The 18,774-nt window shown below is 38.9% G+C and overlaps 1 protein-coding gene across 1 annotated transcript; it reads left to right on the forward strand.

The window, feature by feature from the left end:
* Positions 1–9,187: 9,187 nt before the first annotated feature.
* Positions 9,188–13,875, forward strand: cabz01076234.2 (butyrophilin subfamily 1 member A1). The gene is made up of 8 exons (XM_048235900.1): positions 9,188–9,491; positions 9,932–10,276; positions 10,596–10,895; positions 11,124–11,225; positions 11,417–11,446; positions 12,025–12,051; positions 12,386–12,427; positions 12,688–13,875. The coding sequence occupies exons 1-8, from the start codon at positions 9,434–9,436 to the stop codon at positions 13,251–13,253; spliced, it is 1,470 nt and encodes a 489-aa protein (XP_048091857.1). The 5' UTR covers positions 9,188–9,433; the 3' UTR covers positions 13,254–13,875.
* The last annotated feature ends 4,899 nt before the right edge of the window (positions 13,876–18,774 follow it).

Below are 18,774 nucleotides of genomic sequence, written 5' to 3' on the forward strand. Positions count from 1 at the left end.
GACTGTCTTGCTTTGCATATTTCAGAGTTATATGTGCGAGCATCTCTTTATGGATTTCATAGTGGATCTGAAGTTTGTATTTTTTTCCATTTTCTTTCAGTCTTCCTACACTCTCTTTTTTAGAAGTTTAACTGCTGGATTTTGCCTCCATGGTGCTTTCTGTTTGTCCTTAACTTTCTTGAATTGTAATGGAGCAATGTCATCCATAATATTTGCCATTTTTTGCATTAAAGTGATCAAATAAGTCTTCAGAGTCTGACAGTTGACTTGACTTTTAGTGAAAGTGCTTGCTCAAAGAGAGCACTTGTCTGATCATTTATGATTCTCCTTTTTACCATCATAGCTGTGTTTTGAGTGTGTGGGGACATAGACACATCAAAGAACACGCAGAAATGATCAGATAAGGCCAGATCTTTAACAGCTGTAGAGACATCGAGACCCTTTGTGATAACAAAGTCGAGGGTATGGCCGAGAGAGTGTGTTGGCCCCTGTACATGCTGTGTTAGGGAGAAAGTATCGATTAGTGCAATGAATTCCTTGGCATAATTGTTTTCAGGATTATCCACATGCAAGTTCAGATCCCCTGATATAATAAGACAGTCAAACTCTATGCAAACAACTGATAGCAGTTCACCTAGCTCTTCAAGAAAAACAAATGTTTTGGAGGCCTGTAAATTGTCAGTAATAAAATCTGAGGAGAAGACTTAATGCATGCACACAGATATTCAAATGAAGTAAAGTCACCGAATGACGACTGATTGCACTGAAAAGACGTCTTGAAAATTGTGGCTATCCCCCCACCTCTTTTATTTGCTCTGGTAGCACTCAAGAAACTGAAGTTTGGGGGAGCTGATTCGATGAGAGTAGCAGCACTGTTTGCTTGATCTAACCATGTCTCAGTTAAAAGTAAAAAAATCAAGGTTGTGTGTGCAAATTAGATCATAAATTAAGAATGATTTGTTTGAAAGAGATCTGATATTTAGGAGTGCTAGTTTTGCTGTAAGTGTTGGGGAAATATGATCCATGGGGAAATCTGAGATTGATGTGGTAATGGGTAGGAGATTGGACTGGTTTACCCTATAAGCTCGATGCATTTGTGTTCTATTTCTTGTCAATACAGGAATAGAGAATGTCATGGGCTTACTGGGTCCCGGCATGTTCTCAAAACTACTGTCAGTACCATTTATATTGCAGGGACCCTGAGAATATCATGCAATACAGTCATCATATAATTGTCCCCTGCTGCTGCCATCTGTATTTTCCACTGCACATTCCATGCTATATGCTGGCTGAGAAAATGAACTAAGAGGTTGCTGCTGCTTAAGAGATCCTTCTAAACGGGGAGGGGGAGGGCGAGGGGGTGGAGGTGCCCTTCGCTTCTTTGGTGCTAATGACCTTGGGCTAGTAAAACTCTGCATGGCTACTGGTAGCAGTCTCTCCATTCTTGCAGGGAACATCATGTGCTTGGGTGGGGATGGTGATGGGTATTCAGGGGATCCTGTGGAGTTTGAGTGGGTGGTGGGATGACGGGGTGGGGATGGTGATGGGGATGGGAGATTAGGGGGGTTTGTGTGGCCTGGGGAGTTTGATTGGGTGGGGACGTGATTGGGTGTGGGTGGTGATGGGAAATCAAGGAGGTTGGGGTTGAAAATTGATCCAGAGTCTCCATCTGCCTGCTGAGGTTCTGGGAAGTTTGTTGCAGATGCTCCGCTTTCAGCATGTATTCCAGTAGTGTATTCCATGTTGTTGTGTGTTTGTGGTGACAAGGAGATGACGGAGGTGGGGAGGGGTATTGGTACTGGTGTTACAACATGACCCTTCCTTTCTGATATCCTCTCAGCAGCTTTGATAGGTGCTATCTCCTCATGCTCATCACATCCATTTGTTTGCTGAGATTCCAGGGAGTTTGACACCAGTGATTGACTTTGAGTCATTTTAGCAGCACCCATCTTATCTTGTCCAGTGGACATGGCTTGGCATTGTTGAGCTGGTTGTTTATGTTTCTCCAAGGTCTGCATTTCAGTGGAGGCTAGCGGGTGGTTATCAGAGGGCCCCACAGCAGGGGTTGTGCATATCTCTGTTTCAGCCTGTCATTGGCGGAGCAAGGGGGTGGCTTCGGGGGCTCAAGCCCCGAATCTTTTATCAAAAGCCCCGAATCTTTTTTGTGGCCTATGTGTTTTCAATTTCCAACGTTTCTAATTTAACTTCCCCTTGTTTTCTCTATAAATGTTACAAAATGTAGGCTACTATTACTGAGCAAATAGGCTATCCCTTATTTTCAAAGCCCAATAGCCTATTGACAGATAATCTGATTTCCCACACGATGAGTTTAGGCAATGCCAGAGCCGAGATGTAGCGGTTTACGTCATAAACCTGGCAGGAAAGTTCAGAGCGGCGCAGTCAGTTTAAACAGCAAGCCGGTAAGAAAAACTATTGTCAATATATTAGGCAATTAGGCTACTGTACCCCGGAATACAAAAATAAACTTCAGAAAGACAGAAAGTTTCTTGTAGCCTACAGTATTCATAGAGTCTCCATGACCGACTCAGTAGATTTACCTGTTGTCAGTTGAGTTTGTTCAATTTATTTATTGTAGGCTAGTAGCCTAGGCAAAAATGAAATGGAGATGTAACGTGGCTACCGGCGGGATTTTGAACTTGCATGTTTCATGCATTTTAGGGCAAACAATACCATGAGATTGACGTGTTCTCCGTTTGAGGAACGTAATCAATTGCGGACGTGCAGCTCAGACACAGAGCGCATAGGCCTAGGTTAGGCTACTTTCACTTTCTAGAGTGCGCATTAATTACGTAAAAGATGCTTCCTTCATACCAAAACAACGATCAAACATTATCAAATGTATCATGACGTGTTGTCACAAAGACTTACTCCAATTAGAAAATCAAAAACCAAAATCAGTGTTCAGGGGCGGTGGTAGTGTAGCGTTTAAGGAACTGGGCTAGCGTGCAGTAGCTTGAAAGTTGTCAGTTCAATTCCCGGCTTCCACCGTTGTGCCCTTGAGCAAGGCACTTAACCCCAAGTTGCTCCGGGGACAATGTAATCCCTTGTAATATAGTTGACATTGGCTAAAAATGCGTCAGCCAAATGTAATGTAATGTAATGTAATGTTCTCTCATTGACGCCTGTAGGCCTATAAGGAAAATGCGATTTCAGTTTGTAAAATGTATCCCCCCCTCCCCAACTGAATTAGTTCACCTATGTGAAGCACTGAAGGGGAGAATACCCCCCCCATTTTGAAAAATGAACTTTAAGCCCAGAATTAAACTTAGCTTCATGTGTTCCATTGTACATTACAACAAGTGGGTTTACAATGTGGGGCTGTGCTAAACCTGACCATAAGGCTACTTTTGCCATAGTTCAAAGTAAAAATGTATTGAGACAAGGTAGCATCCCATCAGGGTTATCTCAGCATACTGCCCTACAAAGGCAAAAGACCTTAACTCGCCAGAGTGTGAAACTGAGAAAAATGACTTTAAAGTTTTTTTGTTGTCCAGCCAATTGTATGATAGGTAGGACACTGAAAATTTGCCAAGTAATTGTCATAATGAATACATGTATCTACATGAAAAAAAATCAGCTCAAACTTGACCTTTGACCCTTATTTGGAAGTTACTGTATTCTGCTTTTGCATTATCTGCAAAACAATAATGGGTCATACAAAGGCAAAATACCTTAACTTCTAATTTATTGACCATTTGGACTTTTATCACTCTATAGAAACATTTATATGATAACAATGATAGCCTTAAGATAACATTTAGTGAGTTTTGTCTAGTAAGGCTTAATATTAGGCCTCCATCAACAGAATATTACAAAATACAAAATAATGAGAAGGCTACACTGGAACATTTTAAAACTTTATCGTTGTACTTAATTTAAGTAAAATAACACTTTAAGAGCCAGAAAACCAAAAAACAGCCACAACATGATCCAAGCCAATGCCATTGGAAACGTATGCAATTACAGGAATTTTGCTACTCATGGACACATAATAATTTACTGTCTGTGTCGTGCGGGCGGCGGAGGAGTCACACATTGATTGGATTTCTTTCTTGACAAATTAAAGGGACATCGACTTAAGGACATGCTGTGTAGTTTTGTTCGTATGGGAGTCAAATATTTTGCAACCAACACTGTCTAGCTTTAGCTAATAGCTTACTCATAGCGACACTTAAAATTTAATGACAACATCCGAACAACGTTGCACTTTGATAGATTTTAGGCTAGCTAGCCTGCACATAATTATATTGCGAATGGGCTTGCTGAAAACTTGTGATGGATTTAAACAATGGATTTGTCTTCTCAGTGGATGTTGTTTTCCATGGATTTTTTTAAAGGTAAGCTGCGATCTAAGTTCTATCTGCTGGGTTAGTTTGTGTGGGACATGTTCTCCTCGCCTCGGGAGGGGGACGGGGAGGTGTATCGTGAGGCGTCCCAACCCACTTTCGCTTTGTTTTCTGCCAGTGAGTGGACTTGCAGATTGGCAGGCAGCTATCCACCCTGTATGGCACGAGAAAACGTGCACTAGGCTACTAGTTAATAGTATCCAGGCTTTGAGACATTTATGGTGTCTTACAGTTGCCTGGCACAACATCTATCATGTAGGCTATTTGTGGATCAGGAACAGTTAACTAGCTAACTAGGCTACATCCTAGCTGAATTTCACAAAATCTGAAGTAGTTAATGCTAGATAGTAAAACAACCACTGCAACATTTTCTTTTCACTTTATTGAAGTGTGTCTGAAGTGCTTCAATTAGGCCTACATACAATACATAGGCATAAGACACTCTGCCTTTGTTTTACCCACCACCAATGTTATAATATGGTATTATTATATAAATATAAACCATATTAATATATATTAATAAATATAATATTAATATGGTTTGCTGCGCTGAAATTGCGGTGCACTGTAACTTAATTCCAGCGTTCTATAGAGCCGCGAAACAAAGCTAAAGAACCACAACTGATGTTACGGGCTATGCCTTGGCTTACCCTCTGCTTTTTGAAGTTACGGCAAAAACAGCATCTTATTTTGATAAGAAAACAACAAAATTGACTCAAGATATTTGTCCACATGATAAAATTGATGCCCATTGTTCCAAAAATGACAAAAACTCATTTTTGATAAAATTGAAGTTACGGCCTTTTGCCTTTGCACGGCAGCATAGTATACTAGCCTATAATATACAAACCATAACTTATAAAAAACGCTTAATTAACTAAGTGCCTTCTGATCAGATAGGCTATGCCTATAGAGCCCTCTTTAAAGACCAAAAGTACCAGTCAGATATACCTTGAGTCTCACATTTTTAAAGTCTCAATGTGTCCATTAGTTTACACAGAATTCACTAGAAGTCATTATTTAAGGGGTTATTTTTCAAAATGTTCTGCTGGGGGTGCATGCCCACGGACCCCCTAGCCTTCCTGTGTGTGACACTGGGCTAAGCCCCCAATGTTTCAAATGTCTGGCTCCGCCCCTGCAGCCTGTGCAGAGTGTTTTGGTTTAGCTGAGTTGTTGATGTCATCCGCTTGTTCCATCTGTATGGCCACTGAGCGCTTATCAGAGGCTCGGCTCAAGGTTGGCAGAAAAAAATGTTGGGTGCAGGAGAGAGAGGTGATAGTATTCGGTTAAGATCTTGGCCCCAGTCCAACTCAGCTCTGTGCTATTTGGTCTGAAGTATTCCCCTCGCGATTCCAAAAAGGTTAAAATTGTCAATAAAATTCATTCCAACTGAAAAGCATGTTTTTAAGCGAGCCAGGTGTTTAAACTGAATAGTCTGGAAAATACAAAGCTTCCCTCTGCTGGGAGTGGGCCACTGATGAAAATTTGTATTCCAAGCTCATATAGGGCCGAGAAAAGTTCATTGAAATCTTCTTTGACATACAGCTGTTCTCTGTAGATGTCATTTGCTCCAACATGCACAATGATAAACTTTGATAGTTGCATATTTTGACACCAGTTCTGCAAGCTTGTTTTTGTGTCAGACACTGAAGCATTTGGGAAACAACATACAATCATCCTTTCCCCATTTATATGTCTCACAGCAGAGTTAAGCCTAGGGCCCGAGGGTTGTGGGATGAATAGGTATCGAAAGTGCTGCTTCTTGTCAGTGCCCATCTTTCTATTGTTGTGGTTTGATCGCTGCCTGCTTTGGGTCTGTTCCCTGGGAAATTCCTCTCTCACGTCCCGGAGGCATTCAAATCTGTTCCATAGTGTTAGGGGTTGTGGGCTTCCCCCACCACAAGGACCACAAGCACTGTAGTAGTTTGCTGATCTTTCTGTATTTCTGATACGAGGCCTGAAGTTAACATCTGAATTTACTGGTGTTGAGGTAATTACTGTTCTTGTATTACGTTTTTGTTTTTGGTCTGGCACCTTGCCTGTGCCAAGGCTCTGTACTCACATTTCCCTTTGTGAGGTCGATGCATTCATCTGCTCTATTAGCAGTGATATTAGACTGCTGGGTTACATTCTCTGCATTTCCAGTAGTTGCTGTACTCACTTCATGAGACGCCTCTCGTAGTTCATCTGTCGTTGATGGAAGGGCATGCATCTTTGATTCCAAAGTAGAAATCCTCTGTTCTAGCTCAGTACATTTTCGCATGATCTCCTGGGTCTCTGACCGAAGGAGCGATTTTTGTTTAATCCAACTTCAAGGTGAATTGCCGTTCAGTTTTTGCTCGTTGACTTGGCTGGCTCATTTAAAGTAAAAAACTAACCACTAAAGTTTCAGATTTAAATGTACTGGTTTCACTGTTTTTGCTAAACTAGCTTGTAAATGAAATAAAAGAATGAAAAAGAGTGGAAATTGCTAAAAGGATAGGTGAAGCAGGAGCAGTGTGAAATGCGTCCTACTCGCTTGAGTAGGAGAGAAAGAAAGCACTTGGAGTTAAACAACTCACATCTATGCCAAAATGAAACACTGCAATCAAAACCCAACAATCCTTTCTAAAAATGTAACAAACCATACATTCATGAATCGTTTGAATTACTCTTTCAAATCAACAACAATACACTGATGTGTTTTATATAAAAATAACTTACCTGAAGTCTATTTGTAGTGCTAAGCCTCAGACTGACTGGTCTGTGTCTAATGTAAGAAACCGTGTGTAGGCCTAGTGTTTCACAATAAGTGTGTTGCAGAATTGCAAACAATGTGCAAAACAGAAGAAAATTCTGTCCCTATATGATGTTTCCTTTTTTGTGGTTAAATGTAAGCTAGCCTACTTGAATGCAATTTCTGGAGAAGAAAAAACACCTTGAGGGGATTTAAACCAGCCTTATTGAAGACAATGGAGAGTAGCAAGCCTTGGTTACATGTGGTTTATTACAGTGCATGAAAATGCACTGTACTGTTCTTCCTAGGCAACTTCAACAACTTCTTCTTATTACAGTGCATGAAAATGCACTGTACTGTTCTTCCTAGGCAACTTCTTCTTATTATTATTATTTCGTTTACCACTTTTTCCGTACGCTATTTCTCTTGAACAGTTTAACTTAGAAACTTCATTCAAACTTTGTAACGTAGGTCTTCAAACAGATCGGGTTGGTATGACTTTTCAACTTTGAAACTTTTTATACTTTTAAACTATTAAAGAAAAACTTTTTAAAAATCCCCATAGACTTAACATTGCCGATTGACACATCATAATGGCCGTTAAGCAATTAGAATCCTATGGCAGGTGTTCAGGCCACCTGGATCAACTGCCAGTCTCGAGGCTTTAAGCATACAAACTGGCCCTATTAAGACTACACATCCTGTTCAACTGCTTCCTCTGCCAAAAACTGTTTCAAAATAAAAGTCCTCACTACAATATTTCACTATTAAACAAATTAATCCTTTAAACTACTGAACTTTTTAACTGTTCAACCATTGTAACTGTTACTTGTCATCGACTATGACTCCTACCCACTGTAGTTAGTTAGCATAGTTAGCATGTTAAAGATTGTTAAGATGGTTAGCAAGATTTTTAAAAAACTGCTAAAATGATTAGCTAAGTTAGCTAAGTAACATGGTTAAGATAGTTAAGATTGTTAGCATGCTATTTAGCATAACTGCTAAAAATGATTAGCTAGGTTAGCTAAGTCACATGGTTAAGCATAGTTAACATTGCTAACATAGTTAGCATGTTTAAAAAAAACTGCTAGAAAACATTAGTTAAGTTAGCTAAGTAAAGATTGCTAGATAGTTAGCATGTTTAGCAAAACTGCTAGAAAACGTTAGCTAAGTTAGCTAAGTAACATGGTTAAGATGTTAGCATTGCTAACACTGCTATAAAACATTAGCTAAGTAACATGGTTAAGATAGTTAAAAATCTTAGCATAACTGCTAGCAAACATTAGAGCCATTCCAACTTTCAGTTATCGTCAAATATCTACCTATACACAGCCATTAAACTATTTGAATATCAACATTCATTAAACTGCTAGAAAACGTTGGCTAAGTTAGCTAAGTAGATGGTTAGCATGTTAGCATTGCTAGCACTGCTATATAACATTAGCTAAGTAAAGATGGTTAGCCTAGTTAAAAATCTTAGCATAACTGCTAGCAAACATTAGAGCCATTCCAACTTTCAGTTATCATCAAATATCTACCTATACACAGCCATTAAACTATTTTCAACTACTTTTAAACTATTTACCTAACAGTCTACTTTTAAACTATCTATTAAACTATCATTAAACTATCTATTAAACTAGCTGCCTATCAACAACTTTTAAACTATCTACCGTCTATCAACAACTTTTAAACTATCTACATTCAGCTGTTAAACAGTCTACTTTTAAACTATCAACTTTTATTAAGCTATGCAACCACCATGTCTATCCTAGCATCACCGTAGTAACCATCTCTGTATTATCTGTTTTAACTATACATGATATTTTACATCACAACTTTAGCATTTTCATGCACTGGTAATTCCTTGGAATTGCATTTCTAGTTTTTAATTGTCATTCTTAACCTCCCACTGTGCGCTGGTCACAATATTAGGCCTAATAATCATAATCATAATCACAATCATAATCATAACTATAATCATCATCATCTTGGGGTTTCTGCTGGACAAATATCGCTGGTTAGGTTACATGCATTTTATTGGTTGATAATGGTTTAAACTGATTGGCTGTGGAAAAACGAAACTGAAAGAAGAACGTTTTCGTTCAGTCTCTTGGATAGCCTGATATGCTCTCGTCTTTGAAATGGTTTTATTTTAGATTGGAATTGTCGTAGCCTACGTTTGTGGAATTCTTTACCAAGCTAAATCCATTTTGCCACAGAAACCTTGACATCTGTATCGCTAATTTCCTTAAACACCGCACAGCGTCGGTGATTTGATTGCATGCTTCCTTTGTCAACTATAGCCTAGGCTACGAATCCTAAAGCCTTTGCGTTGTCTTTCACAGCAATGTGTCTCATAGGTCTACAAATAGTCATCCTACAACTAGCAGGCGTTGCTACAGCTGGTGAGTAGGCTACGTGCGACTCATTTTGAGGCTAACGGGGATATTTTTAAAACCTGGCTTTTTTGGGCTATTGTAGCCTACGCCCACGCTTTGTGTTACTGTGATTCACACAGCTCCACCCACCGTGGAGTCATGCATGAATTATTTTTGTTTTTAAGATTTAATTACATTCAGGCTACCAATAAAACTTTTAGCAAATACAGCATAGGCCTACATTGTAAAACTAAATGAAACAAGACAACAACATTTAAAGGCAGAGAACATTCATTCTATGTTTTACTACATAGGCCTAAGTGAGCTTGAACCATATGACATCACTTGAATGTCTAATGTAAGAGTAGCCTAACTTACTGTTCGACTTCGACATGTATGTAGACTTAGTCTATTTTATGAACTCACATAGCCTACTAAAACATAACTTTCTTTGTTTTGTATTTAAGGCGTGAAATTCTCAGTTTTGGTCAGCAATGCTACAGTCTCACTTGGGGACTCGGTCACTCTGCCGTGCTGGCTCTCCCCCACTACGGATGCCGAGGGGATGGAGGTGCGCTGGTACCGAAGCAACAGCTACAACACACCTGTGCTGCTCTACCGTGACCAAAAAACCCAGAGCTCTATTCAAAACCGCACTAGGCTTATGCCCCGTGAGCCATCCAGTAGCCTTAAACAAGGGGATGTGTCAATACAAATTGAAAATGTCAATCTGAAGGACGCCGGGAAGTATACGTGCCATGTGAGCAGCAGTGAGCACTATGCCAGTGATGCAGTCTTTCTCAAAGTAGAGGGTGAGTTTATCAGTAGAAGTTTATCAATGCACTCATGCATTTTGTTTTAATTTGTTTTATTTTGTTGTTTCCTAAGTTGGACTGCATACGACTAACACTTAAATATCCTGTTCTAAGTAAAGTTATTGAGGTGGCCAGTCACATTTCAAAAGTATGCTATCAATTAATCATGCCGATGGAGATATAATAAATAATCTCTTTTTCTATCTAATAATGTTTTTCACATTTCACATTTTCTCTTTCACATCTTTTGTCTTTTTCACTATTTCTCTTTGTCATAAACACTCTCTCTCTCACACACACACACACACACACACAGTGATCGGGGCCCCTCCGATCCTGTCTCTATCAAGGCTTGAAGATGACCGGATGAACGTGAGCTGCATGTCCACCGGATGGCATCCGGCTCCCCAGCTCCAGTGGTCTCTGGGGGCCCAAGAAGCGCTCCAGCCTGGGCGCCACTCTCACACCCGGGTGGACGATGGTCTGTTCACTGTGCTGAGCTGGGTGGTCCTCCCCTCAGAGTCCCGGTGGATCTCCTGCTCTGTGTTTCTGCCCAGCAAGAAAAGGGACCTGAAGGAGGCCAGGGTGGACATGAACATCAACTTACAGCCTGCAGGTTAGGATCACAGACAAATGCTAATACATTAGGTAGATGCAGATGTAGGTGTGCAAGTGTGTGAAGGGGTATAACAGGGTGTATGGCCAATCTGCAGAGAGACATCTGACATCTGATTGGAGAAAGTATTGTTGTGGTGAAGGGATATCCGCCCAGGCTAAATGTGAACCTGAGGGTAAGAAAGAGATTTTGTGTGTGTGTGTGTGTGTGTGTGTGTGTATGTCACAGATTCAGGTGGATCATCTTGGATGGTAGCTTTCATCATAGCCCTGCTGGCAATAATAGGACTGACTACCTATCTATTATACATGAAGATGAAAACGAAAAAAGGTTTGAAATGTCTTCTTTTTTTTTCTTTATAATTTCTCAGAAAAAGAAAAACACATACGCACAGTTGTTTAAATCAATGAAAGTACATTTATTCATGTGAGCCATGTCTGTTGGCTACATACCTTGTGAGGGTCTGACAAAAACTCATCACTCCATGTTTAAGTGACTAAAAGCAATCATCTTTTTTTTAGCAACAGCAAATATTCCCCTAGGAATAGCAGGTAAGACTTCTTCCATTCTACTCTGCCATTTACTGTGACATTCTCCAGTAGACAATTTGTTATTTAAGCAATATAGCACGAGTGAGAGTGGGATTGAACGGCCTCCGGCCTCGTGGCTACGGCCGAACAACATCCGTGGGAATATCCATGACCAATCCCACGATCACGAGTGCTATATTGCTTTTATACAACAATTCTACAACAAACTAAATAATCTGAAAACACCCCATTATTGTTTAAAAATGTTAATTTCGACATCGTTCTTACGCATCAAAAAATAGTTCCCTTTTCAATAGACAGCATCTTGGTTGCTAGGTAACCAACATTCCAGATCCCTCGTTACGGGTCTTGGTGGTTTACATGTCTTCTTGAAAGAAATGTTGTTTTTTTTCAGTGTAGTATGAACAATGTATGAACAACATGGCAGTAACATTCTAGTAGTAGTAAGAATAAATGCTGCTCATTGTTACACTCTACTACATTTTAGTCTAGAATCAGAATACAATTGAACTTCAATATTTCTATTGTGGGTAGTCATCTTATGTGAACTGTTGTTATCTATTTCTTTTCTTTTGCAGAGGAAAAGACAACCCTGTTAAAAGAAGGTGAGATTCTGTCCATAGCTCCACTCATGTATGTATGTTATTTATCATTTCAGTTTATGTTGTATGCTTGGTTGGCCTATTATCTGTGTTGGCTTTTTTGTTGAGTTGTGTTTAATGAATATAGGCAATAATTACTGTCTGTACTGTTCTCTCTCTTTCTCTCTGTTTCTCTCACTCTCCAAGTAATTCTCTCACTTACAGCATATCTGCATATGATGGATCATGAACCAGTCCTCTAGTGTCATTAATGTGTGCATGTGTTTCAGTTTATTAATAACCCTGCAACACATAACTGTTAACACTTAACGTTAAAAGTATTTTGCTTTGTTATTAGCTCCGGAGCTTGCATACTCTGAGGACATGAAAAATCATGCAGGTATTATACATTTTTTTTACAGACTTCATGTTTTACCGAATAGATTCAGTTGTAAACAGAACAAATTTAACCCAATTTTTCTACAGTCATTACCAATTTATAAAATTGTTCATTTTGATTAGGTTGATGATGGTTTACACTGTTACAATACAAATATTACAATGCTTGCCAATATTTTTACAGTATTTACAGGAGAACAAATTTAACCTCTATTACAATATAACGCCTTACTGTGATATTTGTCTACATTTCCTCAACAGTGGACATCGTTGTTAACAAGGATGCAGCTCCAGCTTGTTTGAAAGTTGGTAAAGATGGTAAAATGATGAGGGACAGTGGTGACCCAGCTACTGACTATGAACTATGTATCCTGGGAAGCCCAAACTTCTCTAGTGGACAGCACTACTGGGAGGTGGGATTAAAAAAGGAGAACACTAAAGTCAAGAGCTTCTGGTGGGTTGGAGTGGCAACAGACTCAGCAGTACAGACGATGAGGGAGCAGAAGTCCATGCCAACCAGTGGCCTGTGGTGCCTGTACTCAGACAACAAGCACGGAGTCCACACCAAATCAGGATCTTCTCACTACATCTCTATGGCATCTAGACCTGAGGTAGTAGGCATCTTCCTTGATTATGACAATGGCCGGCTTTCCTTCTATGATACAAAACTGCGCCATCATCTTGTTACCATTAAATATTTCTTTAGGGAAATGGTGTATCCTCTTTTCAATCCTAGCAAAGGGGATAAAGCAGCACTTTATATTTTATCATTGCCTTTTGCCACACCTGAAGTTAATAGCACAGCAGCAACTGCTATTGAAACATGATGCCATGTAAAATAATGTATAATTTGCCTGGCAAAGCCAAATCATACAGTTGAAATTGTAAAACGATTATTCAGCCTTTTGGCTATACATAAGTAAATCTAACCCAGATCAGCTTAACACTTAAATATTACATCTTCAGGAATTGTATGCTATTTAAGATGATTGTGAATCAGATTAATATTTAGAATCAAGCCTGCCTGCCAAAAATATAACTAATTTTACCACATTTAAAACACTTGCTTACTAAATAAACCAAATTAAAACAAATTACCATTTGTAATCAAATGGAACAGTTCCACATTACTGTGATTAAGCATATGGGCTGTCTTAGCAGTGATGCTAGTCTTCTGGTGCAAAAATACAGAAAAGAGACAATGAAACACAAATGTCATCCTATGCTTGTAAAATCATCCCCACTTCTTTGTCTGACTAATCTGCAATCTACATTACTCTGTACTCATAACATTGTAGCAGAGTGTTCTGTAATGCTGAATTTGATGCAGAAGAGAAACAGTTAGCACTGAACCACTACATTCTATAGTCATATGTATACTAGTGTTGTCACGATACCAAAATTATGACTTCGATACGATACCTGCCATAAATATCACGATGCTCGATACTGAAATGATACTACGGCGAAATCCTAAGATATCTGGAAAAGAAAGGACTCATACCTCCTCCAAGTGTATGAGTCATTTGTGTTAAATTCGGTGCACTTTTGTAGTGTGCAGGTCAATTCTGGGTTCTAAACTTCCTACATAATTATTATTTTTATAGTCAGTAAAATAGTAGGCCTACTTTGTATGATTAAGTCCTTTATTTTTTGTTATAGTTCATTTACATTGTGTTGTGTTTTGCCAATAAAGTAGCTTTAAATAGCCAAACTAGGCTAGATCAAGGTCAGTGTTGAAATTACTGCATGCAAATCACTGAATGCTATGCAGAGGGGCCTAATCTTTAGGCCATCTGATGTACAGTATAGGCTTCCCTAGGCCTTCCCGTGTTCATGGGATTTCTTTGGCAGTTGCAAAGGGAAAAATGTGAGGATAGTTGATTGATTGATTACAGCTCGTTATGTCTCGTCAAAATGATTACAGCTCGTTACGTCTCGTCAAATTAATTGATGAAGGAAGATTCGCTTTATCCCAGAGAACCATACTCGTTTCACTTAGGGTAGACTAAAACAGAAGAGAAGAACTTGGCAACAATAAAGTATCGATTCTAAAAACGTCGGAAATCGTATCGTTTTTTGCGTGAAGGCATCATGATACCTTTTTAGTATCGATACACCGTGCAACACTAATGTATACATCTCACTTTGTTATCACACACTACATTTCTATTAAACTCTTTTTTTTTTACCCTGAACATACACCCACTACAAAAGAGCACCTGTTTGGAGTGAATGCATACGACCCCTAGTAGTGCTGTGCACCAGGGCTCTACAGTGCGCACATGCGAGTAAAAATGATGCCATACGAGGGCAAAAAATATTTAGGCGCACTGGTGCGAATGACTTCTAACCATGTCAATATTTGTCTACAAAATACATCGCAACATCGAGAAACATTACTGGTGCAAACCATAGAATCACGTCGCGAATGCAGCATAAAAACTACACCTCCCATCAACGTTAGCAGTTTCGCGTTGTGACTCGCTAGTAGTCGCTTCTATCAAATCCAAGAGAGCGCAGAAAAAGCGGAAAGTTAGACTAGCCAGCCAAGATGCAAAGATTGAAGAAATTAATTCTTCTATCCACCGAATTCATTGGATATAGGAGGAACAGGATGAGATTCTGAGAATGCAGTGAGAGAAGGAAAGGTAACCTAACATGCCTTTTAGCCCAGTTGACGTATTGGCTGCAATATGCAATATAGCTGTAGCTTAACCGCACAAAAAGTAGCCTCCGTAATACTCCCATTTTATTCACGCTTACTGACAACTCCAGGCTTCCACGCATGCTTGTTTGTTTACACCGAATACAAGCTGAAGTGCAAAACGAAAGTAGGCCTGACATTTGCCTACTGCCCCCATCAATGCAGATATTTCAAATAAAAACTAAAAGTATAAAACATATATCCTTGATTAGCCTATGTTGGGTTTTGTGGAAGAGAAAATGGACTGTTTTAGTAGTAGTATTAGGCAGTATGCAGTCAGATAGGTCACCATGGGCATATTTGGATTAGCTATACTGTAGATGGATTTACAAATAAATAAATTAGCCTACATTTGGCAGGATACTTGATATACAGGCGAAATGCAAATATGGCAATGTATTATATTATTTTACATTAACAAAATGTAGGAAAATAGAACAGACTGAAAATAAAGTAAGCACTGATCTTTAAAATCCTTCCTGTAGCCTAAATGTTGTCAGTCATTCTTAATATTCGCAATTGATGCACTGGCATGTTTAACTGTTAGCTGCAGTATAATGTTAGATTATGTGTAAGTTAAGTACAGAACTGACTGTGCGCCCAATTTTTTGTCTGTGCTCCTAAATTTTATATATGGCATCTAGTCAATATATGGCAGCTAGTCAAACATTTTCAGTTCTGTGTGTGAGTATTGCTTGTATTAATTGTTTTTCATAGATAGGCTTGCCTGATTGTATTATTTGATGTTGTGTGAAATGGCAGCCAAAATTTTTATATTGATAGATTAAATGTGATTTGATCAGAATTACTAGGCCTAATTTATTTTAAGGTATAAATATTATGCCACTTTCTTAGATTTTCTTGATATATTTTCTGTGTAATTGCAGATGCCATTGAACTTGATTATCTCTTATAAAGTACATGGTTTGTTGTAACCTGTGCATAATATATACCTACAGTAAAAAAATTGGGTGTGTACATTTTTTAAAAGTAATCTCTAAGTATCCATAACTTTTACAACATTATAGTTTAGAGGAAAATACATTAGAATGTAATTTAAACCAAAGGAGGAACATAGAAACAGAGCCTTATAGATAGAAAGAAAGAGAAATGAATTCCTCCTAGGCTGTCATTGTCATCATTCTAGAACATTCTAGAACACTAATGGCTTCCAATTTTCTGTACATTAAAAGGGAATTATTTTTTTGATAGTGTTGTCATAACTTGCCATACAACTACAGCATTCTACATACATAACTAATACATTTCCAATAAATCCTACATTCTTGTTTGAATTAAATTTTGTGGTACAATTTTTTTCATTGTTTTTATGAATTCATGATTTATGACATTTCTTCTGAAAACAAAACTATGTTGAGCTTATTACACTGGGGAATAAATAGGTGATTCTGGAAATGCAATGTGGGATATGTCATTCGTTAGCTTAACTGTAACATTTGTTTGCACAACTTCAATACATGTGTTGTGTTTAATAAACATACAGTATACTTTACTTAAAATGACCAAGTTAGGTGAAATAGGAATTCTCAGTAGTGTAAGTGGACTGCACTAAGTGCATTTGTTTGCCCAACTTTTCCAGCCATTCTTATTCCAGATTAGTCTGTAATTTCAAGGCAATCAGTTTGCATGTTTGCATTTCTGTAAAAAACTAAGGTTAACTAACAGGTTAAGTAAGGTTAACTAACTAGCAAAGCTTTAGCAATTCAAGTATAATTTACTTGATTTCAATTATCATGTTTGGCTTTCCAACTCTGCTCTTAAAAGGCAAAATCATAATCAACAAAAGACAAAAACTGAGTTGTGCTTACTAAACATTTTAAAGAAGCCCTATGCAGGTCTGGTTATTCCTTCACTGTTTCTGGGTTTTAGCCTGATTTGGGCTCGCATTTTTCACGACATAGCTCCCCCTGCAGCTTCGGTAGCAAGTGACTGCTACGCTAAACCCCCACTAGCTAGCGAGCTAGCCATCAATAAACCAAGCTAAACACATAGGGCTCACAATAAAACGGTCGAGCAAACACATTGTTCAAGAGACTATCAAATCACATTAAAAAAACGAAGTTCACCCAAGGGTAGGCTACTTACAATTTCAACAGCAACAAAGCCAAGTCGGAGTCCGTTTTGCAGTCTTCTCAAACTACAACCTGACTACATTTTCGAGTATTTCCGCCGAGTTACATCCGGATGTGTTCGGACCGAGACCAGAAAGCACTAGGGGGAGACGAAGCACCCACCAAACGACCCAAAAAGTGTTGTAGAACCATCAGAACGACTCTCAACCTGTATAATTAAGGTTATTTTTGCTAAAATTGTTGCATATTGCCTCTTTAATTGGCCTAAGGATAGCTATTAGATTTTCCAGCAATTGCTCTCATTTTCTCCTTTCTTTTGGGTTTGTTTTGATTTCTTGGTTTATCTGGTTTATTATGACCGCTGCTAGCATTCTACCATGCTATTTTTTTCTTCTTTTTTCCATCAACGTTCTGAATTTTTGGTCAATGATTCCCGGGTCATGGGACACAGGAAACTTAGCTCCACTAGACTTTAACAGAAAATAAGCGTTTGGTCCCCAGGGGCCACTCCCCAACCCACCCCACACCCATTGGCGCCGCCAGCCGTGCTGCCAGGGTGCATACTATGGAATACAACCCTAGCGGCGCCCCTGCTCCTGGCACCCCTGTATTTTTCTTAGAGGGCCACTACACCCGTTGTGGTGTGCAGCCAAGGGCAGCACAAATATTTAAATGTATGTCTAACATTTTCATCGTTTCTCTATATATTATTTTCTTTATGAAGAGGAGAAGTCTAGGTCACTGGCTTGTTATTTTTCTTTTCATTATGTTTTATACTGTTGTCATGATTTGCATTTGAAGTTGGTCTGGCTGCACATGGAGGCCTCTCTTGATTGCACTTGTTGTGTATACCTTCACTGTGAGTGTTGGGACTGGGAGATTTCTTTTGTGACATAGTTATAGTGTCCATGTGACGTTCCGCTTTTCTTTATATTTTGCTTGTATCATGGGTATTTGTATTTTGGCACATGTGTTACATCTCCGCTTATTTTCAATACATTTAATTATCTTGCGCTCAAATCCACTGTTTGTGTGTTTGCTTCTCCTGTGCCACAAGGCAACCTATTCACAGGAATGAATATTTTTCATTGTTGTTATTTCTTGTTTTTTGCGCATGTCTTCATCCCCCTGGCCTGGGTTATGATTTGTTATGGGTTTTGTCATAAATCGTCATGTTTTGTCATAAATTGACATTGACATTGTTTGTCCTTTTTGGGAATTGTCTTTTTGTATATTATTTATCGAATTACTATTTTTTGGATTCATGCCTGGTGTCATGACTTCCTGGCTCAAGGCCACCACAACATAAAAGGGGGAGACCACACCGGAGTATATTAAACGCAAAATAGGTTTATTAAATAAACTATGTACAGAAGTCAGTAAATGTATGCCAAAGTAAAACTGTGGTGTATGTCAGCATAATGAAATGTAATGCAAAAAGATGTGTCAGTGGGGCGCGCGGCCGCAAGTGTGATGTCGAGCCAGCAAGAGTTCTCTTGCGGACTGCTAGGTCCAGGTTTTATCCGGCTCCTAATTACGCCTCCAATT

The sequence above is a fragment of the Alosa alosa genome, chromosome 24 (genome assembly GCF_017589495.1).
Source record: "Alosa alosa isolate M-15738 ecotype Scorff River chromosome 24, AALO_Geno_1.1, whole genome shotgun sequence".
NCBI classification, from domain to species: Eukaryota; Metazoa; Chordata; class Actinopteri; order Clupeiformes; family Clupeidae; genus Alosa; species Alosa alosa.

What these genes read in the sequence shown, in the direction of transcription:
- cabz01076234.2 (XM_048235900.1), top strand. Translation starts at nt 9,434, where the DNA reads ATGTGTCTCATAGGTCTACAAATAGTCATCCTACAACTAGCAGGCGTT. An exon ending in AGTCTTTCTCAAAGTAGAGG is followed by an intron (nt 10,277 to 10,595) that starts GTGAGTTTATCA and finishes ACACACACACAG; the next exon opens with TGATCGGGGCCCCTCCGATC. An exon ending in GGACATGAAAAATCATGCAG is followed by an intron (nt 12,428 to 12,687) that starts GTATTATACATT and finishes TTTCCTCAACAG; the next exon opens with TGGACATCGTTGTTAACAAG.